Genomic DNA, 26,313 nt, shown 5'->3' with positions numbered 1-26,313 from the left:
TCTATCAGGTTGACCAGACCATCATCCCATTTGTTATCTTTCCTTACCCCCAGCTTCCAACATAGGATCGTAGACATATATGCATTCGCGAACTGATTATACGTTAGAAGTCTAAAATTAAAAAAGGATATTTGACGTGTTTCAGTTTCAAATGAAGTCCAAAGACATATCAGTGTGTAAGCTGTAAAAGCTAAAACAATTTTAAACCACAAAACTAGTACAAATCAATGTTCATTTACATGAAGTCAATCGACCTTCTAAGGTACAATACTAAAATAGACATAGTATCTAGACTAATAAGGACGAACTACCCCCTTTCATTTGGTGTCACCAGGGTATTACAACTGGGCAGAAATTATATGGACTCAAAACTTTGATGTCTGCTTTTGCCACCCAGTGTCTCACTGGAGATCTAATGACCGTGACAAAGCAGAGCGCATGCACCAGGCCAGCGACCCCGTAGGCCGATGGAGCTGCAGTGATCAGGAAAAGACCGATCCCATCTTGTCCTTTCCTCAGAGCAGGGAAGCCTGAGTGCAGGTGAATGGGGAAAGCATGGAGAAGATGGTTTTCTGGAGTAAGAGTTGAGCAAGAGAGGGAGTGACCTCATACAGAGGCTGGACGTATACAGTGGGCGACCCTGATACCCACGTAGCAGCCTGCCCAGTTCGGTGAAGAGAAGAGAAGCATGGCAAAGTTGAAAACACACTCAAAACCGAAATCCCCAGTTTGTTTTGAAATAGATCCTTTTAAAATTAAACTTGTTTTTGCCAAGTGGCCGCGATGGCTGCTCTCTTACATGGCTACTGAGAACTAGGTTAAGGGCACTGAAGAAAATTCCTTTTAGATACAGTTCTCCAGAGATTTCAAATACAAGAAAAGCAAGACTAGATAAACCAGAAAAGCAGAGTGGTAGTTTAGGCTCTTCACAATCTGTATAAATCCAAATCTAAGAAAGCTGCCCTAGTCTTACTACCCCTTTAATACCAATCCACAGGAAATCTTAAAATTGCCCATAAAAACTTTTTTAGCACAAATTTATATTTCGTTTTCAATGAAAAAACTCTTAATTTCATATTTTTCATACCACTTTTTTCTTTTTTATTTAAAATATTATAACCAATTAACATACTAGGTAACAATGTTTACATTCCAGTGGTGCATGTTTAATGACTAGGGCATGAATGATTAAAAACCACAATAATTATCTCAGCATTCCCTACAAAGTGCCCCATTTTGTTTTGTCTAGAGGAGAGGAGAGGGAATGGAACACAGGGAAGGAACAGGTATGGAGAAGGAATGGCATCATATAGGGAGAAAAGCAAATGTCAATTATCATATGTAGGTTTTCAGGTTTTAAACCTGTTGAACAGGATAAACTGTAATGAGAAAATAGATGTCACAGTCCAAGTAGACAGCTAGTTCAGTTTAACTTCATCATTCAGCTAAAAGATTAAGAGCTTCTCAAAAATATACCAAATATCGGGCCTACAAAAGTAATTTATTTCTTCGTAAAATTTACTAAGATTTATTCCTTTTGTAAAATGTAAAGAATGGACTGATATCACGAGCAGGTTTCTACTTATAAAAACAGACAGTAATAATGTCCAACGAACACATCTAACACAATTTTCCAAGATACACAGTGAAAGATTTTACGCATGAGTCTCTCTTACTGATGCAAGGTATATATTTTACATACTTACTGGTATTGTGTCAACATTGGCTATAAAGTATTTAACACACATTTATAATTCACACTCAGTAAAGAGCTTACAGTAAGGGCAATAGCTTACTTGGGAAAGCATAGAAAATTAGTGTGAGGTAGTTCAATAAAAACCTAGTTTAATTTGTAAATTATTGTGAGAATAGAACATTGTGCAAAACTAATCCACAGATAAGATTTCTCAAAAGTCTCAGTAACGAAGAGAATCTAAACTAGAAATGGCCAGAAATTGTTACTCTTACTAGACTCTCCTTAAGAGCACTTAACTAAGAGCAGTTAGTTTGAAATTAATTCGGATTTTTGTTTTCCTTGCGAGTTTTCTAATCGTACCCCAAACTATACATTTCTGCTTCAATGCCCTTTACCTCTTCATCTTTCTTGCTATTAAGGAAAAAGTAGTTTCCTCTGATTCAGGAAAAACCTAAGAGAGATCATAGAAACACAATGTACGCTAACACGTAAAGGATATGGAGGCAACATTTAAGAGGGCTGCTAATGACAGAACAGTGGTGTTTGGTTTTTCTACTGGTAAGAGAAGTTTACTGGGGTCATGGGGCTTCATGCATTCACTCTACAACTAATGTGTGACTAATGAACAACACTCACAAACAAACTACAACAGTATTTTTGAAAATAGACTATGTCTTTACCTCAAAGTGTGGTGCAGGCTTGTGCCTAGGCAACACTGAGTAGTTAAGTCTTCATATGTGTAGCACATACTGGCCGACAGTGTAAACCAAGTCTTATCTGTAACCCTGAAACAGCTTCACGTGCCCTCTTCTGATTTCACTATCAGACACTTACGTCCTCTTCACCTTCATCTTTTTAGACAAAACAGCAGGGTTAACAAGGAACAGAATAGTGAAAAGTACAGGCAAGTCTGCTGCTTTGCATACCACCAAGCTTCTCTGTACCGTGAAGGGGGTTGTGTGGTGGCCTCCTCATTTAAAGGCTGGCAATTCTCTTAGTACGTGTGGGGTGAAGCACTGTGCCTTTACCGACCTGGAAGGGTGCATACCAGGAACACCAGCAGCTGAGGGTGTGTGACAAAATGAGAACTGTTCGGCAAGCAGCGTCAAAGAGTTGAGATGCTCTATTCACGTCTATTGTAACGAAGCAATCCCAACAACACAATCATTTTACAAATGGTCAGTATACATCAGAGAGTAACAGAGTAGTAAATCAGGAAGAACTATGAGAAAAGAATTAGTGTCTCTTTCCTGTAAAGGTGAATAATAAAATAATATAAATGTGAACAATAAATCTTAGTCAAAATAATTTTTTGATGGTAAGATGATGGATATATTAAATATATATGAAGTTGAAAAACCAAAGCTCTAAGAGAAGCAAGGTGGCTTTACGGAAGTACTGCTGGACAGAAATCTTACTTGTAATTTCTCTTAAAACACACACAAATGTTTAAGATGTCTTAAACGTTCAAAAAAGCTGTAAAACAAAAACAATCAGTACTTCTTTAACTTCACAGATTTAAGGGATGAGGGAAAGTTGTATTTAGATATTGCATTTTAAAAACGTAGGGCACACAACATTTAACAAGCAAACTTTGTTTTCAGGATATAGTTTGCCAAGTATTTTAGTCTACATTAATGAATAAGGATTCCTTTTCTCTGAATCAACTGAAACATGCTGGCTGGCAAGGGGGAGCTGGCATTTACAACAGATGATACAGGAAGAACACCTGGTTTTCCTTGCTTAATCAAAATCTGTATCAACAGAGATGGCTTATTAGCAATCAAACATAAAATATGGGGAACTTCTGAAAGCATGTCAGTTGTTAAAGTGCAATAGTGAAATAATCTATCCTAGGGAAAATAAAGCTAATTAACTGCCAAACTAATATAAACTAAGAACACACTCATGCTCAAATTTCTGCTAACATCGTAAATCCAATCCTGTTTCTGCCACTCTAGAGGTGTTACAGTCTCAAAACTCTAATTTGCTTAACAAAATTAATGCACCATGTTGTAGGAGTAGAAAGGGGACTGATAAAAAGGCTGACAACCTCCAGAGGCTAGATATCATGACATAAAACCATCAAAAACAAACTTGCTATTTCAAAGCATATTAAAAAGGCTAACGTATTTTAATTCTGAATATTGCACATTAACAATAACCTAAAATAAGTAACTCAAAAGGAATCTTGCACTAAATACACGAATCACAGGCCAAGCGAACTTTCAGACACTGCATGTTGAGATGCACCAGTTCTTGCTCTTACTGGTCAGTAATTCCCATGGGCTTCCTGCCTAGAACCTTGTCACTGATTTACGTATGCATTTCCCAGTTCATGATATAAAATCCGTCTTGTTCCAAAAATAACAAAAGGTGCCTGGGGCCGTACAGACGATGTATTTCAGAGAAAATGAGACTTCAATGACATTTACTTACGAAAAATTCAGTTGTGGAGAAATAATTCCGCAGATAGAAAATGTAAACAGTTAACATACACTTGTCAGGAGCAGCACCATTCTTACCCTACTCAACATCCACATTGCATGTTTTATTGAAAATCAGGTATAAAAAAAACAAAGACTCAGACTGAATAACCACCACTTATGCCTGCTCTGCTCAATGTGAAGAAACAGTCCTTAGAAAATGATATCCTATATATGGCTGTGTGCTACTATTTTCAGATGAACGGTATATTGCTCATTTGATACATCACCTACAGAAATTGAAGTAGGCTTCGGAACCTCCTGACAGCTAGTATAAATAGGATTATGCTACAGGTAGAATCAAATGGCCAGAAACGCCTTGAGAACTGGTGCTCAACTGACTGATATCATGCTAGGAAACCAGAAAGGTCCCAGGTCCAAGGGCCTGAGGCTGCAGGAAAGGGAAAGACCAGACTCTAGACCACAGCTGGGACCTACAGCCTGAGTAGATTAACTCAGTGTATACAAAAACAGGCTCATAGCTAGTAGAAGTGAACCATCTGTTTATTTGCATTGAAATGTATTATTCATGAAGTATCCTCTTGACTTTATGTGATCATAATCTTTGAGCATGCCACAAATTTGCAGAAAATACCATATTCTTTTTACTTGGCTTCTGTTGTGTGGGGTGGGGTGGGGTGGGGCGGGGAATAGGAGGGTGGTGGTAGACGCCCAGCATCTTCAAAGACATGCTCTGAGTTATTCTGTCATTTAGATGATGGGGCTTTTGCCAAAAAACAATGTAGGATGTAGGATTACCTACCAATTGTTGAAATTAAATTAAGATTGGCAAGTAGCAAATATTGGAGGTTTTTTAACACGTTCATCATTTACAGTAGTTATTCCTGAATACAACTGGCTACAGGTTATTTTCCCTCACTCCTCTGGGGTTATTTCATTGATAAGCACATAACCCTGAAGGATAGCATCATGAACAAAACATTTGAAATAAAATTCTAATAAAAAAAACCTATAAAAATCTTAAATAATTCATGATATAGGCAAGTCACCACATAATAGTTGCTTTGATAAACAAAATCTTACAAATTCAGTAAAAAAAAAATCAGCAGCATAAGATAAAGCAAATATGCAAAAATTTTAAACCATGATAAAATAATTAGGTTTACATTATACAGTTAATTACAGCAAAAATACAATAGTTTTGTTGCTGTTTTAAAACACAACTTAAGTTTTAAATTACATCACTTGAAATTAAAAAAAATAAACTACTTTACTACAAAATGAATTCTACATTTTTGAAAAATCACTCAAAAATAAGACCACTGAATTGTTTTCAAAGTAGTTCTATCAATGACTAAACGACTCCCCATCCCCCCACCCCCCTGCCAAGGCCCAAGTAGTCATCTACAACAGCCCAGAGGTCCAGCTGATGCTTCCAGACTGCTATCTGTATCTGAGGCCAAAGTCGGATCTGTTGACATTGAAGACACATCATTGACAGACGATGATGACGATGGATGCTGAGAGCCATTGATCACTGCTGCACCTGTGCTATGAGAAACAAAACAGCAAATCAGTTGCAGACAGAGTTGCACACTGAGCTACCTGTACTGTACTGGCTACCTCTAGTAATCAATCATTTTTTTTCTCTTGGCTTTAAAAGGTTTAAAAGTTGTGTGTGTGATAATACATGCAATACTGTCGGTACTGCATTTTTTTGGACAGAGGATCCAAAGGGATATGTAACTCAAAAAGTTAAAAACCACTGCCCTAATAAAAATGGCTTATGTTATCTTCTCACTGTAAACTCCAAGCAGTATTCTGGCACATCTTGTTTTAAAGAAAAAGCCAAGACAAAGACTAAAATCATTCTAAATGGAAGGGTCCTTAGTTCAACTGTCCCAGTTTAGGTTATAGGACTTGCCAGGGTCACTCAAGAACCCTATTTGGGTAAACTCAAGTTCTTGTTATTTTTACTGTAATAAATACTTCATAAATGCTAGCATGGATTTATTCAACAGATAAAGTAGGGGAAGACTGTTTCCTTTACTGAAAGTATAGGTAACAAGCATTTCTTGGATTTTAAAAAGGAACAGGAATACATAACCACTAGTGAAATCCTTTCAAGGGGGCTGGGTTAGGAAAGGGGAAGGGATGTCACTTGGGGGGTGGGAAATATGTTAACGGTGATTCACATTCTTAGGTAAGTACTTCTGAACTATGGGATTACTAAATAAGGGCCATTCCAAACTTGAGCCTATTAAATAATGCAAGTTATACAAAAGTTCTTAAGAACTCATTTATGGAATAAAAGCAGTGGTTTCCAAATTGAGCAGTAAGAATTTCTAGGGCTGAGTTTTCAGGCACTCAAAGGATGCTAAAACAAAGCAGGTTGAAAACCACTACTCCAGAACCCAGCATCTCAGTGCCTGAAATCATCCTACCATTCTAATGATGAACCATAAAACACTTTAGAATACAAAAGGTCCTCTGAGAGCTTGTCTTCAAATCTAACAAGGAAATAGCCAGGGGAGTGGGAATAGGCAAATCTTTAGGGTGTTGGGCTGGACTGGTCCATTAGGTTTCTAACCAGAGTGAACCGAAGACATTATATTTTAAATTCAATCCATAGGACACTACAGAATGCACCTGTTCTGACTGAAGAGTACACAATACCACAGCTAGCTTCAAAGACTTATACCGAAATATTCAAATCATAAAAGGGTTCCACCAAATATACATTTTATGCCTCTATTTTGTAACCCAAACTTCATTTTATCCAAACTGCTTAATTTGATAAAAATTAACTTTTATTTTCTAATTAAAAAAAATTTTTTTAAGTAATCTCTACACCCAACGTGGAGCTTAAATTTACAACCCTGAGATCAAGAATCATTATGTTCTACCAACTGAGCCAGCCAGGTGCCCCCAAAATTAACTTTTAAATGCATTAAATAGTTAACTTTCTTTTAAGTGTTTTTTTTTTTTTTTATTTTTTAATGTTTGTTTTATTTTTGAGAGACAGAGAGCACAAGCAGGGGAGGGGCAGAGAGACAGGGAGACACAGAATCTGAAGCAGACTCCAGGTTCTGAGCTGTTAGCACAGAGCCCGATGCAGGGCTCGAACTCACAAACCGTGAGATCATGACCTGAGCCAAAGCCCGGTACCTACAACTGAGCCACACCCAGGCAACCCTAAATAGTTAACTTCTAAATCTGAAAATCAAATACCTAAGAAAAGTACTTGCTTTTTTTCCCTGAACTTTAAAGCAATCTAGTAAATTCTCAAATATCTGAATTGGCAGTAATAGGGAAAATCCTTCATTTTAGGTAGCTGAGTCATTTCCCCCTAAGGTGAGTCTCTACATCCTCAAAGGCATGCAAACTTAGCCAAACCAAAATAAAGATAGGAAAAGTGGGAAAAATAATATATTTAATTTCCAAAATTCAAGGTGAAATGATATTGTGATTATCTGATAGTTTAATCTGTCAAAGACTTTCTTCTCTTTTTCCATATAATCAAGAACTGAATATTTTTATAATGGGTTGAGTTATTAACACTCTTCTCCCTAAGCTATACCTGAGAATCCAGAAAATGTCTAGAAACCTGCAGTCCTGTCCTTACCACTGACTTATTTTATAACCATAGTCAAGTGCTGTTTAAGATCCAGTTTCTTTAAATAAGTTAAAAACAGATAAAACTGCTCTATCTCATGAAATTAAGTTTACTCAAGTATCTGACACTTCCGATGTGCCACTCATTAGGAGAGCATTCTGAAATATAAGTCTCCCACATAATGGATTTTTCAAATCCCACTCAAAGCTCCATCATGAACTAAATTTAGTTATAACTACTACTGTACATCAATACAAAGCTAATTAACTCAGCTATTAAAGCATTTATAATATAGCTTTTTTTTTTTTTTTTTTTTTTTTTTAAATTTATTTTTGGGACAGAGAGAGACAGAGCATGAACGGGGGAGGGGCAGAGAGAGAGGGAGACATAGAATTGGAAACAGGCTCCAGGCTCTGAGCCATCAGCCCAGAGAGCCTGATGCGGGGCTCGAACTCCTGGACCGCGAGATCGTGACCTGGCTGAAGTCGGACGCTTAACCGACTGCGCCACCCAGGCGCCCTTATAATATAGCTTTTGTTACAACTAAATTGTAGGTAAAAGCTGTCAAAATCATTTTATGTATTTAAAAAAAAATTTTTTTTTTACATTTATTTATTTTTGAGAGACAGAGAGAGACAGCGTGAGCAGGGGAGGGGCAGAGAGGGAGAGACACAGAATCAGAAGCAGGCTCCAGGCTCTGAGCTGTCAGCACAGAGCCCGATGTGGGGCTTGAACCCACGAACCGTGAGATCAGGACCTGAGCTGAAGTCAGAAGCTCAACCGACTGAGCCACCCAGGTGCCCCCATTTTCTATTTTCAACAGGATCTATATTATAATTTGTAAGACTGTATTCCTGATCAAGGATTTAAAAGATAAAAAATTTCAAAAACTCACAAATATAACCAAAAGTGCCTCAGAAAGCCACAGAAACTAAACAAATATGTTTATAGTATAACAAAATGGGCATTTGAAACTATAGTTAAAAATCTTACTCATATAATATTTTTATTTTTATTTTTTTTAGAACGTAGAAGAGTTTTAAAGGGATGGTTAAAATGGCATAGTCTTACTCAAATTCAAGACCTATCTCTTAAAACACTACTCAGCTTTCAAGGTTCAGTTCAAATTTCATCTCTTTCATAAAGCTGTTCTAACTTCTGTAGCCAAAAGTCTCTGCTGCCAGCTAAAGGCCACATGGGATGCTAGAAAAACCAGGCCATTTGAAGTTACTGATGGACATGGCTGTAAGTATTAGCTTTTCTACATAATACATTTGTAATTTTATGTTCATTTAATTCTTCTGAAATTTAGTTTCCTCATCTGTAAAATGTGCATAATATTCCCTTCAGTGAGGTCTCAGGGGCTGAATGAAATAAAGTACATAAACCACCAGTGCCTGTCATGTAGTTTGTACTGAATATATACATGTTACCTGTCATTTAACTTTTTCTCTCAACGCTTTATGCTTTTATAAGTGCTAACATTAAATATAGCTTGTAATAAAAGAAAATGTTTAACTCCTGCAAACCAGTTTTCTTTTTAGATGGAACACTTCCTAATGGCAGTTTTAATGTTACTGCCTTGGTTCAACAAATCAATACCAAAATGAGAAAGATGGTAACTTAATGAGAAAGACGTACTAAATCTTTCAATGAAGGCTTAGTTTATTTATCCAAAGTAAAGACTATTAAAATCCTGGTAAGTATATTGAATTATGAAAAATTTCTTCTTTAAAGAGAACAATGCCAATACAAAATGGTTTTAAATTTCTGTTTTTCAATAGAATGTCAGTATTATAGAAAAAGATGTGTATTTTATGGAGTCAGTTACCGATATATTAGCATGATATATTGGGACAACAGTGTACCTACCAGTGGTTTCAAATTAAAGCACCCAAACTACACTCCCTATACTTAAACTTTGAATAGTAACAGTGATAAATACAGGAAACAATACGTGATCCATGCAACTGAAGATTACAACACAAGAAGTAACCCTAACCTTATAACCTTATAACCTTAACCAAGCTTATATAGTAACCAACCTAAAGGAGAGGGCTGCCCCCGTATAACTCCATTCTTGGTTCTCTCCTCCAAGTCCATAACTTCTTTGTATATCAACTCTGAAAAAGAGGTGAACAAAAACAAACTTTTCAAAGTCTGAGAGCCAACCTCACAGATATCTGTTTTAAGTTGAACATTTTTACACACATTAAAGACTTCTAATAGTGTCCTTTCAATGGTAAAGTGTCCCTACGTGTCAGTCTAAGATTCAAAGGTGTTTGTAACAATACCCTGATCCTGAACAATGAACTATACTGAAAGAACAAAATCTCTGGTATAACTAATGTTCCTAAAGTTGGATTAAGGATAGAGCTGGGGTTAGAAGCCTTATCTTTTTTACTCCACCAGAACTCTGTACTATACCATATCATTCTACACATGCTCAGTTCTGTCTCAGAGCTTAAATCACATTTGTTTCATTCATGTCTTATTTCCTGGTTGTGACACAGTAACCTAGTACATTGTAGGTGCTTATCTAGATATCTGTTAAAAGACTTAAGTACAGAAGTGTATGGAAGCCTCTTTAATTGGGATGGAATATACATTTTTTTAATATGAAATTGTCAAATTGATTTCCATACAACACCCAGTGCTCATCCCAAAAGGTGCCCTCCTCAATACTCATCACCCACCCTCCCCTCCCTCCCACCCCCCATCTACCCTCAGTTTGTTCTCAGTTTTTAAGAGTCTCTTATGCTTTGGCTCTCTCCCTCTCTAACCTCTTTTTTTTTTTCTACCCCTCCCCCACGGACTTCGGTTAAAAAAAAAAAAAAGCAGGCAGCTACACTTCAACTCCTTATGATTTGAAGCATAACATGCTATCACAGTCAAGATTTTTCCATGGGAACCTCATTTTTTAACTGGACTTCTGGACAGTGGATGGACTGTGTGAGCACTGTTCCAACTGAAGAGAGATGCCAAATGCTGCCTTGAGGTCCTATGTGCCTCCTGCCCTGCGTTCTTCTAAGTGATCTTGAGGTCAAGTGTGATGCACCATAAGGGTAAGAATATCTACTTCAGAAGAGCCTTCTAGTCAATGCTACAATCACCATTATGCATCACCATATTTGAGTCAGGAATCCTTTGAGAACTGCATAAGCACAACAAACCCTCTTCTGAGGAAAATGTACAAGTAGAGAATGTTGCCCAGAATTTCAAGGAGTCTGAATTCCTTAAACTGATAAGGAATCTCTGATTATAAGGTAAATTGAGTGGATATGTTGAAATGAACAAGAGCTAGAGACACCTAACTTTCCTTGCTATATTAATCTTTTTGGGCTTCGAAGGAGAAAAATAGGATAGAGGGAAGAATGAAAGATGCTTTTCTTTAAAGAAAAAAAAGGGGGAGAAGAACCAAAGCTACTAGGAGTACTAAGTAGGCAACACAACATGTAAGTTAATGGCTCTGCCAACAGATTTTTCTTTCTGTTGTAATGCTAAACCTCTTAAACAGATCTTTAAAAAGGCAGTTTGCGGGGCACCCAGGTGGCTCAGTCGGTTAAGCATTCAACTTGGCTTTGGTTCATGTCATGATCTCGTATGGGATCATGGGATCTCCCAATTGGGAGATCGGACCCATGTTGGGCTCTGCACTGGGCATGGAGCCTGCTTGGGATTCTCTCTCTCTGACTCTCTCTCTCTCTTTCTCTGCCCCTCCCCTGTCCAAACACTCACCCTCTTTAAAAAAAGAAAAGAGAAAAAAGAAAAAAAGGCATTTTGTGGGTAATTACTGAGCTACACTTAGACTAGGAGAAAAAGATACAGAATAAATTTCAGATACATCTTTACACACAAACAAAAATACAGTTGACTCCTGAACAACATGGGTTTGAAATGCATGGGTCCAGTTATACGTGGACTTTTTTCAACAAATATATGCACAGTACTGTAAATTTTCTCTTATGATTTTAATAACATTTTTTTTCTCTAGCATACTTTATTGTAAGAATACAGTATATAATACATATAACATTAAAATCTGTGCTAACCAACCATGTTATTGGTAAAGCTTCCAGAAAACAGCAGGTTATTAGCAGCTGTTTTGGGGGAGTCAAAAATTTTATGTGAATTTTCAAGTGCGTGTGAGTCAGCACCCTAACCCCTGCATTGCTGGAAGGGTCAACTATACTGTGTTACACTGATTTTAAGATGCATTTTTATCAGTTTATTATCTTGGAAATGGGGCTGCATCTTACAATCAATGGTGCCGTGCCCCTGGCAGTGTTTTCTTAGTGGTATACAGCGGTGTGTTTTACAACTGGTGGCCTATTAAGGTTATAAGAAATACATAAATGCCTATTCTAAATGTAATGGTATATAAAAATATCAGGCAAGATATTTTAGTACACACTTTGATCCACAATTACATCCTTGTACATTACTTATTACATATACAGATATACTAGGTTCTACTCAATTCTATCACTCTGGTGGGCTCTAGAGGGTCTGTGTGTTTCCCTAAAGTCAACTCAGAGAAGACCAATCTCTGGTTATTCCTAAAAAGAAAGAATCAAATTCATTCTTCCCGAACAGGTTTATAGACAGATCACTTGTTTAAGTTTGTATCTCCTCACTACCTTTAGCCCTGCAACCATTTTGGTACTTAGCTCTTAATAAGATGTCCTCTGTCTCCATTTTAAGATAAGGTAAAGAAGGGACCAAGTGACCTGCCCAAAGTCATGCGGCTATAAAAGTCATCAAATTACTAAACGACAACAATGCAAATCGAAGTAAACAGGATCTAAAAATTATCTGGCTCCAGTGTTCCAGGGAATCTTTTAATGAAAGAAACACTTTAACATTTCTGTGACAATCAATGTATTATTAATGTTTACCCACATACACAAAGTAAAACTACCATATTAGAGTTGCAAAGATTAAAAATTAACTCGGTTGGGGAGGTTGGGGGTAAAACAGACATTCTACACAATGCTGATGGAAGTATAAACTGCTATAAGTTCTATGGAAAGTAATTTGGGAATATCCTTTGGCCTGACAAATCTCCTTATAGGATTTTTCTTACAGGCCCATTCTCACATGTGCACAACAACACTGCAGAGCTGTCTGTAACAACAACAGCCTGGACACAAAGCTCTTCAAGAGGGAGTTAAATACAGAAATTGTGACACAGTCGTACAGCAGAATGCTAACAGCTTTTAAGCCAAATGAGCCAGATATGTAGAACGAGACAGAAGAATCTTGAAGATAAATGATTATATCAACAAAGCAAATGTGAACAGTATATGACCATTTGTGATTAAAACAGGGTGGGAGAGAAAGAGAGGGAGATGGCAAACACAAGTCTGTGTATCTGTACACTATGAAAGAACATACAAATTTCAGAAAGCACTGATGTGTCTCTCTGGGGTAGGAAACACGAGAGATTCAGATCAAGTCAGGGATGGAGGAGACTTAATTTCTACCTCTATAAAAACATTAAGAATCCTTTTACCAAATATCAGTTATAAATAACAAGTATCTTTAATTTTCCTAACATGATTAAATCAACATAAAGATTCAGATGCTCTTTCAGCTTCATCTCTAAGAACTTGGCGAATGTTACCTTTCCACTCTTCTATTGTATGTTCCCTTTCATCTAATTGCTTGTCAGGTATCTTGGGTGGTGGCTGAAAAACACAAGGGCAGTAATAATTGAGTTGCTTTATTGGGAGTACATAAATTCTTTATAATTATTTGAAGTATTAGAGGCTTTCAAAAATACATCATCAGACCAACCTTCTTATGTAGAGAAACTAATTTTGGACAACAAAATGACAAAAAAAAAAAAAAAAAAAAAGATGTTGAACTTTTTCTCTTCTTCCAGTTTTTGAAATTGTCACATTTTATTTATATTACAGAATTGTGCTATGCTTTGGACACAATAATTTGTTTTGCAATTAGTTACAACGTTTTCCCAAAGTGTTCAACATTCTAGCTCATTATGTAAAAGTCAAGGCAAAAAGGTAAGAAGCAGTGGGATGTAGCTTTATTTTGTGTCAGGGGTGCTTGGAGATGCTTATTAACTTAAGATACCATTCATGCAAAAACAGAAAAATACCATCATCATTTATCTATACTTTTATTTAAATTTAAAAAGTCTCCTCCAAACCTAACTCTAACTCAATATATTCTTCAAACATTAAGAAAAGAACTTACAGCTTCTGCTTCAGAAGGATCATACCAGACATTGATATATGGATGCTGGAGGGCTTCATCTACAGAGATCCTTTTAGATGCATCAATTACCAGCATTTTGGATAACAAGTCCCTTGCCTGACTGGCTGTAAAAATAATGATGTTAATGTACATGTACCTCATAAAAGTTTTTAAATTACCATAAACTTCAGAAACTTGACATTATCATTTATCAAAAAGTATATGTTCTTTTTAAAAGAACAGATTTTACTATAAAATCTGGTCATACATATGGTCAAAAAAAATTTTTACAAGAAAAAGTAACTAAAGTGTTTCACTTTGTTCCATTACCCAGAGAGGACGCTGGGTTATATCCCGTAAGAACATAAACACATAAACACACAAACACACAAACACACACACACACACTCAAAATGGGATTAAATATATGTATTTATAAAAAGTACCTTTAAGTTTGTTGTGTTCCGAGTCAGCTGGGAAAAGTACATCGGGGAAGAGTTTCTCAAAGCTATATCCAGCATATTTAGGTCTGTTTTCAACGTAAGTCCTTACTGTTGGTTGTAGTTTCTTCATGAATTCAGGGCATGGTGTTCCAAGCTGTTCAATAACTTTATTCCACTGATCAATATCTAATATCAAGTAGCTAAGAAAAATACTCTGTATCTAATGTTCAACACATTAGTCATATCTATATTAAAATGACAAGAAAATGGCATTTAAAAAACCCTAAGAAAGAATGTGGCAGTTATATATCTTCTGTCTTATAGCCAGCTTGTAAAAGGCAATGACTGTAGACAGACAGAAAGGATCAATAAACAAGCTTTGTTAACCTTACTTTGTCTGTGTGTGTGAGTGTGTGTGTGTGTGTGTGTGTGTCTAATACTGATTTTACCCTAACAATGGAAGCTTAAACCTACAAATTCTATATACAAATGATAGGTGACTGAAGAAATAATGACAATTACTACTCACAGGGAATCTGAATTTAAACTGTGCACAATTCTAGAATACAAAATCTGTCTTTTCTTGCAGCTTACCAGAAAATGTGAAGGATAAGAAATATTTCTTATAATCTGTCCTACTTTTTTTAGTTTTCTACACTGACAGAAAATAACCTGTAGCAATAAAAATGATAGGTCTAACAAAAGTGGCATTTTCTTTTGCCACTCTTTGTTTACCTTACGTTAATGAAAATGTTTTTAAAGCTCTGAAACTTAAGAAAATGAGTCTGTTTTGGTAAGTTGTGAGGTTAGGATTCCTTGGTCTTTTTCCTCCTAGTCTTTATACTCCAAGTCTTCTCTACACACTAACTCAACTTTTCTTACTGTAACCCAGTGAGTATGGCTTTTTCCATCCCCGGTCCTACAACAACTCTAAGTGTCACTAGCTGATAAACACGTAACAGATCACTGTTAATATGAATACTAAAAGTGGTCAGATGAACAAAAAGAATGAACCCAAATCTACTCATCACCATATAAAACTATCACTGCTAAAATTATCTGATGAAAATATCAGTATGTTATGTTGAATAATGAGACAGCAACCAAAAAACACAAACACACAGAACATTAACAAAAGAGGAGGTGTTGGGGGTAAAAAACAAAAGGATGAACAGAAGCAACAGACAATTCTAAAATTCATATTAAGTCCTAAGGTACTTCTAAGACTTACTCAAGTGTACAATTATTAGAAATTTTAATGCAAGCCATGATTTTTGATTTAGGTTAAATAAATCAACTCAAAGCCAGCAAGTAATTGTGGATAATTAACTTGAGCAGTTGTCAGAATTAACATACAAAACAATAAATGAGGGAAAGGAAAGTCTATGTCAAATAGCAGGTGGTATTTTTGAAAGAGTAATTTAACAATACTTTATTATTAGGGAGAGACAAATACATTATACCTGACCAAGCTGAAGTGCTATCATACATTTTGACCTTTAGAAACTACATTTTAGGCCAAAGGTAAGGATACGATCTGTACCTGGGAACAAAACACCACCTTTGATCATTTCTCCCATGATGCACCCAACTGACCAAATGTCAACTGAAAACAAAATGCAATGACATTAACATAAAGATTTTGGTTAAAATAAAAAAAAATATTTAAACATTAAAAAAAATCACATACACCATGTATACTTTAAAATTATAGAAAGCAGTATAAAATAAAAATGAGTGACGGTGAATGTGCTCTAACTACCAGCAGAGACTGTATGTCCTACTGCCAGATGCAGCCTACAAATATTTCAGCTTCTTTTCTCAACAATTTTTGAACTATAACAGCCACAAACTTTACATCTGTTTACGAAACCCATATATATATGTATATATATATGAATGTACCATGTTTATTTTCATTAGAGAACACAAGGAAGTTCATCACCTAACTAATTAAACTGCTGCAGCAGCACAAGGATACAGTCCCTTCCTGGAAAGAGGATTTTGTGGCAAACCATTTCTCCCATAATGCACCCCACAGACCATAAATCCACTATATGTTTGCAGCACAAAAGAAGGAAAAGCAAAGCAAAAGGTCATTAAAATCAAAGAAGCATAATATGACTGCATTATATAAAAACTGCAAAACATCACAAAAAGAAAAAAGTGATTTTAATTTTAGCTAATGGAATAATTTAAAACACAAAATATTTTTCAAAAGGCTTTGATTCACAAAAGCAAACGTGAAGTATTGCCTTTTAACTACACATCTAATTTTAAAGTGAGAGCTATGCACAGAAATCACATAATTAAGAAACTTATACATTTTGTCTCTAAAAATTTGTTTATAAAATAGGCAGAACAAAACACAGACTTTACAAATAAGGCTGAAAATGAATACGAGGTAGCAAAATTTAAATAAAATTTTGATTCTATTTTGAGGCTCAACTGTGCATTATACTCTCTCTTTAAGTCAAATAAAAGAAAAAAGCATGAGCAGAAATAATCTAGTATATTAAAATATTTACACAGAAAGAATGTTTCTATGAACAATTACAGTTAAAAAGTTAATCGAAAGCTCTTCAGAAATTTTCAAACCGGATTTCAAACTGGATAAATGTATTAAAGAAATCCTATGCTTATTCTGAATCAGAAGTAATTTGTCTTCTTGGCAATGCCATGTTACATTTACCCTACTATCCCAAAAGGAACAAGTGTTTAGAGAATGAGCAAATAATCAATTAAGAAAACTTAAACTTTTTTCTCCACCTGAAGTTTTTTAAACCCATATAGCCAAGCTGCTTTGGTTTAAGTTAGTTTTAGCTGGGTACAGTATGAAAGTTCCTACAGATTTATTATCTACAGAGTCTCCTCAATGACTCACTGACTCTTACCAACTCTAATCAATGCTGAAAAGAATCTGCCAGACACAGAAAGGGCAATCACCACCTGTTTCACTAATACACCCTGACATTTTATATCTTTGGTCTGAAAATTTGGTAAAAACAGGAGAGTACATGGCTAAACTTGTTGTGGTAATCACTTCATAATGTATATAAACACTGAATCACTGTGTTGTACACTTGAAATTAATATAATATTGTATGTTAACTCTACTTCAATTAAAATAAAAAGGAGAATAGGTGGCTGCAGCTTAATAGAAGAGGGGAAGAATGAGCAATTTAGAAAGAAAGCCTTAGAAACTTGCATTTGTTTTTGAAGTTTCCAGGCCCTTTTTGAGAGCATGAAGAAAAGGGCAAAAGTATTAGGGAGAGGCGCCCATGCTGGTAGACTTATGAAATTAGAAGTCTGTACTTTCTAATACACTCAATAAAGAGACTGCCAGCTCATTACAGAATCTTAGGAACAAAGATGGTAATAAATTTTGGAAATCCTGTAGAATTAAAGTTTCTCTAAAATTTTATATTAAGAGGCACCTGGGTGGCTCTGTCGGTTAAGTGTCCGACTTTGGCTCAGGTCATGATCTCGTGGTTCGTGGGTTCAAGCCCCGCGTCAGGCTCTGTGCTGACAGCTCAGAGCCTGGAGCCTGCTTCAGATTCTGTGTCTCCCTCTCTCTCTCTGCCCCTCCCCTGGTCATGCTCTGTCTCTCTCTCAAAATTAAACAAACACTAAAAAAATAAAGAAATAAAATAAAAATAAAATTTCATATTAAAATATATATGAGTTTTGGGGTGCCTGGGTGGCTCAGTCAATTGAACGTCTGACTCTTGATTTGGGCTCAGGTCATGATCTTGCAGTTCGTGGGATCCTGGGATCTAGGGATTAAGCCCTGCCTTGGGCTCCAAGCTGACACTCTCCCTCTCTCTCTGTCCCACACCTGTGTGCATGGGCACACGCACTCTCTCTCAAAAATAAAAATAGAAATAGAAATAAATACATATGAATCCTTATGATTCAAAACTTTCAAGAACAGAATTTTAAAGGAAAAAGTAATACTCATAAATCAGTTCAAAGAACAATTTTTTTCCAGGGTTTTCATTTTATGGAAAAAATCTACAACAATAACTTTTTCCTATCGATTTTTAGAGAATGGCAAACTTTAGTTAAAGACCCAGGACATAATTTATATAGATAACCTTAAGAAAAACGTTATTTTTAAACAAATTTCAAAAGCTGCAAGCATGGGAAGATACTGTCTGGGTTAGTGAAGTCTCTCAGAACATAGTAAGCCTAATTCAAACAAAAAACTAGCTTTAAAGGGTCAAACTGCTTAGTCTATTTGGCAGTTTAAATATATTCCATTATATCACAGTTTCCAAAAAGCTTTATGGTAGCTTGCAATAAAAGACAAATAAAGTTATTAAAACAAATGGCGGTGGGTGTCACTAAAAGAAGGAAGTTCTTATGTTTAACTTTGCTGCTAATGTTATCATGAGTGAGCATTACATTTAACTCCATTTCCTGAGGCAAAAAAAGGCAATCAAGTGATCTCCACAGTTCTTATCTAAGACAGGAAAGCATGCCAATTCTTCATAGGATAGTTTCTCTTGATGTTAATTTCTGGTAGGGAGCTATGTCCCAAAATCACATTTACAGGTCACTAAGTGACACAATATCCATGACAACCAATAGTTTTACAGCAAATGCAAAAGCAATCTTCATGCCGATCACTTGAAGTATCAACTCTCAAAAGAAGAGTCTAATATTAAATCCAACTCACCAAATTCTAAGGCATACAACAATTTTAGGTAGAGAGTAAGAAAACAGAACAGCATGTTTACTTAGGAAAGAATAATTGTAAGTGTTTAAAGTGTTTGTTTTTAATTAATTCAGAAAAGCAAAGGAAATTAAGCTAAAACCCTCCGTTCAATATAGTCTTTTATAAAAAAGAAATTTGAAGATGAATATAGTTTCTTGATTCAAAGTAAACTGCTTGCTGTTCTAGATTTCTTGATAGAAAAAACACCTAGGTCCTTTTCTAGGGAGTATTTTGGATGAAATTGCATTTTAAAAGTTATAGTTTAAGTTAATAATAATCCTGTGCAGATTTATTCATCTCCTAAATATCTGAGTGAGATTCAACAATACTTTCTTTTTTTAATTTTTTTTTAACATTTATTCATTCTTGAGAGACAGAGAGACAGAACATGAGGGGCAGAGAGAGCGAGAGGGAGACACAGAATCTGAAGCAGGTTCCAGGCTGAGCTGTCAGCACAGAGCCGGAAGTGGGGCTGGAACCACGAACTGTGAGATCATAACCTGAGCCAAAGTCGGACGCTTAATGGAGTGAGCCACCCAGGCGCCCCCAACAAAACTTCTTAAATTCTATATATGTACATATATGTATAAAATTTCTAAAAATGCATGAACTACATGCCTGATAATTTTCAATCTTGATTCTACTGTTGAAATATATAATTGAATATACCCATATACAATAATGCTATTTCTTTAAGGCAGGATACAAGGCTTTGATGAAACACTGTTTTTCCCCCAAAGACCACCTTAATTAATTATCCATCAGCTTTGCAGAATGGCCTCAATGTAGCTCTTACAGTTTACACTAAGTGCTAGAACCTTAGTTTCATGGGATTGGAAATATGTTCAAATATCACCAATGCAAAGTAGGATTATTACTAAAAACAAACTGTCAATCTACCACATACTTCCTAAGTCCCTGTTAGAAATGCTCATTTTCTGGGCGCCTGGGTGACTTGCTTTAAGCGTCCGACCTCAGCTCAGGTCATGATCTCACATTTTGTGAGTTCAAGCCCCGCATCAGGCTCTGCGCTGACAGCTTGGAGCCTGGAGCCTGCTTCGGATTCTGTGTCTCCCTCTCTCTCTGCCCCTCCCTCGCTTATGCTGTCTGTCTCTCTCTCTCTCTCTCTCTCAAGAATAAACATAAAAAAATTTAAAAAAAGAAATGCTCATTTTCAAGTTACAGGCAAACAAATGGCATATATTGTTTCAGGGGCAATAGCAACAAACTATCCAACTGTAGTGTTGACTGTTATGTACTTCTATTTAAATAAACAGGGGCCCCAAGTTTTTCCAAACATTTATGACAAAATTTATAGTTACTTTCAAACTCCTGATAAACACCTCAGTGGTACATTTAACTCTATGCACTTCCAGCTTAAATATTTACATAATAAATCTGATAAACAAAAGCCAGTAACAGTATTTTGAGTAAATAGTGTTTGCTGACCGTTTTCTTTGTAGCCCATCCCTAGGATGACCTCAGGTGCTCTGTAGTAGCGAGTCACTACGTAAGGCGTCATCATAAAACTAGTTCCTGCAGTCCTGGCCAGTCCAAAGTCAAGAATCTTCAAAGTGCAGTCTGATTTTACCACTATATTACTGGGCTTTAAGTCCTTCAAAATACAAAAATAAAAAATGGCTGCTGTGATATATACAAACATTTTACAGTTCACAAATTGTTAGATCAGTTGTAAAATAATTCATGGTAATTATTATAATTTATCTCATTATAATCCGTATCACTGCTCAGATTCCTTGTAACAGGTAATTGTGAGACATTAGCTTGATGGCATTTTTCACTTATGAATACATACTTATTACAGAAATTAGCAATGGAAATTATGATTAGCTAGAAATTTTCAATCAAGTGCAATAAAAGCAATTTTGAAAGGTATTTTAAAGCTCACATAAGAACTGTTACAGTAAAATAAAGAGAATAGTTAAGGTAAGCATTTATACTCATTTGTATACTAAATTACCAGATTTTTAAAAATCTCATTTTAAAGTCACAATGAGCTTTATATAGATAAGTCAATGGGCCATTCTATTGACAATCCAAGACCTTTCAAATTGGCAGATTTTCGGCGTGCTTTGGTGGCTCAGTCAGTTAAGTGTCTGACTCTTGGTTTTGGCTCAGGTCATGATCTCACAATTCATGGGTTCAAGTCCCACACTGGGCTCTGTGCCTATAGTGCGGACCCTGCTTGGGATTCTCTCTTTCCTCTCTGCCCCTACCCCACTTGCTCTCTTTGTCAAAGTAAATAAATAAACTTTAAAAAAAATTAAAAAAAAAACACACCAAATTGGCAGACTTTCATTTGTAAAGGACTGAAATGATCTTTTTTTAAAGTCATTAATTATCAGTTTTTTTCAGCTTAAAAAAATTTTTTTAATGTTTTCTTAAATTTGTTTTTATTTATTTATTTGTTTGTTTATTTATTTATTTTCAACGTTTATTTATTTTTGGGACAGAGAGAGACAGAGCATGAACAGGGGAGGGGCAGAGAGAGAGGGAGACACAGAATCGGAAACATTCTCCAGGCTCTGAGCCATCAGCCCAGAGCCTGATGCGGGGCTCGAACTCACGGACTGCGAGATCGTGACCTGGCTGAAGTTGGACGCTTAACCGACTGCACCACCCAGGCGCCCCTTAAATTTGTTTTTGAGAGACAGAGAGAGAGAGAGAACAAGTGGTAGAGGGGGCAGAGAAAGAGGGAGACACAGAATCCGAAGCAGGCTGCAGGCTTTGAGCTATTCACAGAGAGCCCAAAGCAGGGCTTGAACCCAAGAACCCAGAGATCATGATCTGAGCTGAAGTCAGACGCTCAACCAACTGAGCCACCCAGGCATCCCATGGACTGAAATGATCATTACCAGTGTTTCCATCACTGGCTTCCCACTTTAAATCACACAAATGTGTTCATAAAACTGTTGTCTGCCCATAGAAGTAGGACACCATTGTCTTGGTGCCACTAATCCATAAAATACTAGCAGTTGATGCTACCAAATAAGGTCCTTGTGAAGAATTTTCTACCTGCCCAACCTTAAGGAATTCTATGCTATGATCATTAAAAGGAAGGCAGCAGCAGCATAAACACTCATGACTTTCAAGTCCAACACACTTTGTCTGTTAGCTCTGATGAATCTTATTACGAACCAAGAAACCAAACAAAGCAAACTCAATGTATCTGCCCACAAACACATTCCATTATGGGTACAGACATGCAGTACGTAACGTTGAATATCAACGATTAATACAAAAGAAAAAAGCTGGCCTGTAAGACACTGTTTACACTTTTGTAACACCTATATCCAGAAAATCATGTATGTTGTCTTTAGCATATTTTGATAGGCGATCATGAATGGGTTTAGAAGATATGTACTCCAAGGGCTTTGTCAAATTGAAAAAAGATATCAACAGGCTTAATGAAATATAAAATGAAAGTTTTCATTACAGCTATTTTGTACATATAATGTCGTACTATTTACAAAACACATTATCTCAGCAAATACAGCCTGTTCAAGAATTGCATATTGCAAAACTGAAACTACTTCAGTGTCTACTGTGATGGTTAATGATTAATGGCTCTTTACACTACTAAACTCTAGCCTAGAAGTAAGATGCCAACCTTAAATACTTTATTTTGGAAAGATTAAGAGCAAAATATAATTTTTTTACAAATATGTTTTGTCAAGAAAATGCTTCAAAGACTATTACCTGAAATTCATCCTTGTATCAACTTACAGCTTTCCACAGATGTAACACTGCTAACTATCCATGAGAAGAACTAAATTTGCATAAATTTGTGGCAGAGGAAGTAGGATTAATCTAATAATCCAGCTTCTCCACAGTATTTTTCAGCCTCCTCACAGACAAGCCCTAACCATGATTAGCTTTAGTCAATGGGCTGTGAGTGGGAGCAAAGAACAGAAGGGCCAGGGGCGCCTGGGTGGCTCAGTCAACCGACGAAGCGGCTGACTTCGGCTCAGGTCATGATCTCGCGGTCTGTGAGTTCAAGCCCCGCATCGGGCTCTGTGCTGACAGCTCAGAGCCTGGAGCCTGCTTCAGATTCTGTGTCTCCCTCTCTCTGACCCTCCCCCGTTCATGCTCTGTCTCTCTCTGTCTCAAAAATAAATAAACGTTAAAAAAAAAAAAAAGAACGGAAGGGCCAGGGCACGACACCCTGTTGTCTCTTCCTCGGCTCTGGTGATTAGTACCTCCCAGATAGTGGACCCTCTGTCAAGCGAGCTTGATGAGCACCTATGTCCTTACCCCACCATGACCTGCACTGGATATGTAGTATGGGCCATAAACCTTAGCTGTGTTAAGCTCCTGAGAATTCAGGGTTTATTTGTTACCATGACATAGCCTAGTTGTACCACTGCGATTTGAAATAAGGAATATCTATTTGGTCTCTGTCCCAATTACTGGCACAGAGCTCCTAAAACCCTTGCATTACCTAAAAGAGCACTAAAAGTGAAAGAACTACTTTTTGTTATTCCTAAGAAGTCCCATTCAACCAAACCAGAGTTTATGTTAAGGAGGTGACTTTTGTTAAGTTCCAAAGATGGGGGCTGGTTGCCAGGGGCAACAACAAAATGATTAGAGGGTCAGAACTCTCAGCATTTCCCACTCAGATCACCAGGGAGAAGAAGGCTAAAGACCACATTCAACATCAAAGGCTAATGATTTAATCAATCATAACATGTAATGCAGCCTCCATAAAAAAAAAAAAAAAAAAAGGACTGGTAAGTAGAACTTGCAGGCTGGTGAACATGTGGAGGTGCTGGGAGAATAAATCTTGCCCAGTACATCTCTCCATCTGGCTGTTTCTGAGTTATGTCCTTTGTAATAAACTGGTGAGTTCCCTGAGTTCTGTGAGCCACTCTAACAAATTAATTGAACCCAAGGAAGGGGTCTTATAAACCTCTGAATTATAGCAGTAGTTCAGAAGCACAGGTAACAAGCTGGGTTTGTGACTGGCATCTGAACAGTGGGTACTTCTGGGCCAGATCCCTTAACCTGTTGGATCTGATGCTATCTCCAGGTAGGTAGTATCAGGATTGAGTTAAATTATCAGATACCCAGCTGGTATCCAGAAAATCTGAGAAGTGTTTGGTGTGGGAAAAACTACCACACATTTGGCGTCAGAAGTAGTACAGCAATAGTGTAAAAGCAAAGGAAACACACAATGTTTTTCTTTTACACTAGTCTATTTTAAAACTGAAATTAGTACTAGAAGTGGGGTGTTACTATTATAGACACAGAATCTTGGCTTAGCAGATTGAGCAGCAGGCAGCAGCGAAATTAATATCAGAGGTTGGAAAGGTGATCCAGATTATATAATAGCAATACATTTCATGATCCTGTCACTTGCAGTAACTTGGAAGGCACAGCACTTGTATACTGAACCTGAAGCTCTAGAACAAGGGTTAACAAATTAAGGCCTATTTTTGTGAAGAAAGTTTTATTAGAACACAGTTCTCTTCATTCAATTACCTACTATATACAGCTGCTTTTGTGTTATTAGCTGTTTTGTGTTAGAGCTAAATAGCTGTGAGAGAGACTCTATCATCTGCAAAGGCTAAAAGATTCTCAAGTCTTTACAGAAAAAGTTTGCTGACCCCTGCTCTAGAAGAGATTGGGAAGCAAAACCTTCATAATGTGTGTTGATGGCCATTGGCCGCATTTGAAAGAACTGGCCACTTTAAAAGCAAAAATGAAAAGGACCCGGAGTCTAGATTTTCAGGACCTTGCCATTCTAGAAAAGCTAAATGCTACTGAACCCTTAAAAAATGGCAGATTGTCCAGTAACTCTCTCCCCCTCCCAACCCAATATATACATTTTCCTTGACTTCACAGTGGTATTATGTCCCGATAAAACCTCCTAACTTGAAAATATCGTAAGATGAAAATGCATTTAATATATCTAACCTACTGAACATTAGAGCTTAAGGCTACCCTACCTTAAATATGCTCAGAACACTTACATTAGCCTACGGCTGGGCAAATCATCTAACGCAAAGCCTGTTTTACAGTCAAGTGTCGAACAGCTCATGTGATTTATTGGTGGTGTCCTGAAAGTGAAAACCAGAATGGCTGTATGTGTAGGGAAAGCTTGCTACGTGCAGCAGCCGTTCACCCTGTGACGGCGTGGCGGCGGGAGCCGCGGCACTGTGGCAGAGTGCTGCACCACATTATCGCTAACCTGGGAAAGGATCAAATTCAAAGCACGGTTTCACACCGTACTTTTCACACCACAGTAAAGTGGAAAAATTAGTGGAGCCCCCATGAGGAAGGGACCATCTGTGCTCCTCCACCTTACTAATGAGCCAAAGTCAGATGACTTGTTTTAGGCAATGGAATGTGAGGGAATATGTTGTACACCAAATCTGAAAAGTTCTCTATATTTTAAAAAAAATTTTTTTTAAAAAGTTTATTTATTTTAAGAGAGAGAGAGAGAGAGAGAGAGCGCGCGTGCACACAAGCATGGGAGGGTCAGAGAGAGGGAGGGAGAAAGAGAGAATCCCAAGCAGGCTCCACACTACCAGCACAGAGCCCGACGCAAGGCTTGAACTCGTGAACTGTGAGATCATGACCTGAGCCAAAATCAACAGTCAGACGCTTAACCAACTGAACCACCCAGGCGCCCCGAAAAGAAGTTTTAAATATGCTTGATTTAGCTTGGCTCTTGCTCCTCCATCTTTCACCAGGAGGAAGGGATGTGCCCCAGGGAGGCACCCTTTCAGCCTGGATGCTGAAACGTGAAGGTGGAACAAACCTGGGATCTGAAGCAGTGCCACACGGCCAACCCTGCAGACCCCTGAACAAGCAATAAATGTTGTCTTATGCCACCAATACCTTGGATTTGTTTTTCATGCATCATTTCCACGTAATAATTCTGAAAACCCTGGAGGGGAAAAGACCAGTAAGATCTTTCAAAAACTTGATGAAAATGCCTCAGACTTGTCAACAGAAGCCTGAAAACTTAAAGGTAGACATTAAATCCAAGAATGCAGAACCAGTGACTAACAACAGTGCTATGAAAAGAACTGTAATTAAAAACAAGAAGCCTCCTAAGTTTCTGAGAGAGTTGTATTGTCAAGGAGCCCAGGGGCGCCTGGGTGGTTCAGTCAGTTAAGCACCCAATTTCATCTCAGGTCATGGTC

At 37.0% G+C, this 26,313-nt stretch overlaps 1 protein-coding gene across 8 annotated transcripts in view; it reads right to left on the bottom strand.

Moving 5' to 3' along the window:
* Positions 1-4,110: 4,110 nt before the first annotated feature.
* The window catches only part of MAPK8 (mitogen-activated protein kinase 8), a 100,070-nt gene continuing 77,867 nt past the window's right edge, over positions 4,111-26,313 (bottom strand). For 3 of the 8 annotated variants that reach the window (XM_043596818.1, XM_043596819.1, XM_043596821.1), the window contains 7 exons: positions 20,591-20,756; positions 15,956-16,027; positions 14,425-14,607; positions 13,979-14,103; positions 13,386-13,449; positions 9,805-9,882; positions 4,111-5,689 (listed from right to left, as the gene is read on the bottom strand). In XM_043596818.1, coding sequence (XP_043452753.1) covers positions 5,544-5,689; positions 9,805-9,882; positions 13,386-13,449; positions 13,979-14,103; positions 14,425-14,607; positions 15,956-16,027; positions 20,591-20,756 — 834 coding nt within the window. In that variant the 3' untranslated portion in view covers positions 4,111-5,543. Of the gene's footprint in view, positions 5,695-9,804; positions 9,883-13,385; positions 13,450-13,978; positions 14,104-14,424; positions 14,608-15,955; positions 16,028-16,402; positions 16,475-20,590; positions 20,757-26,313 lie in introns of all 8 variants that reach the window. The other 5 variants (XM_043596823.1, XM_043596822.1, XM_043596825.1 and 2 more) reach the window with 3 other exon arrangements.

The sequence above is a fragment of the Prionailurus bengalensis genome, chromosome D2 (assembly GCF_016509475.1).
Source record: "Prionailurus bengalensis isolate Pbe53 chromosome D2, Fcat_Pben_1.1_paternal_pri, whole genome shotgun sequence".
Classification (NCBI taxonomy): Eukaryota; Metazoa; Chordata; class Mammalia; order Carnivora; family Felidae; genus Prionailurus; species Prionailurus bengalensis.
The sequence above is the reverse complement of the archived record's forward strand: the minus strand, read 5'-3'. Positions and strand labels throughout refer to the sequence as shown.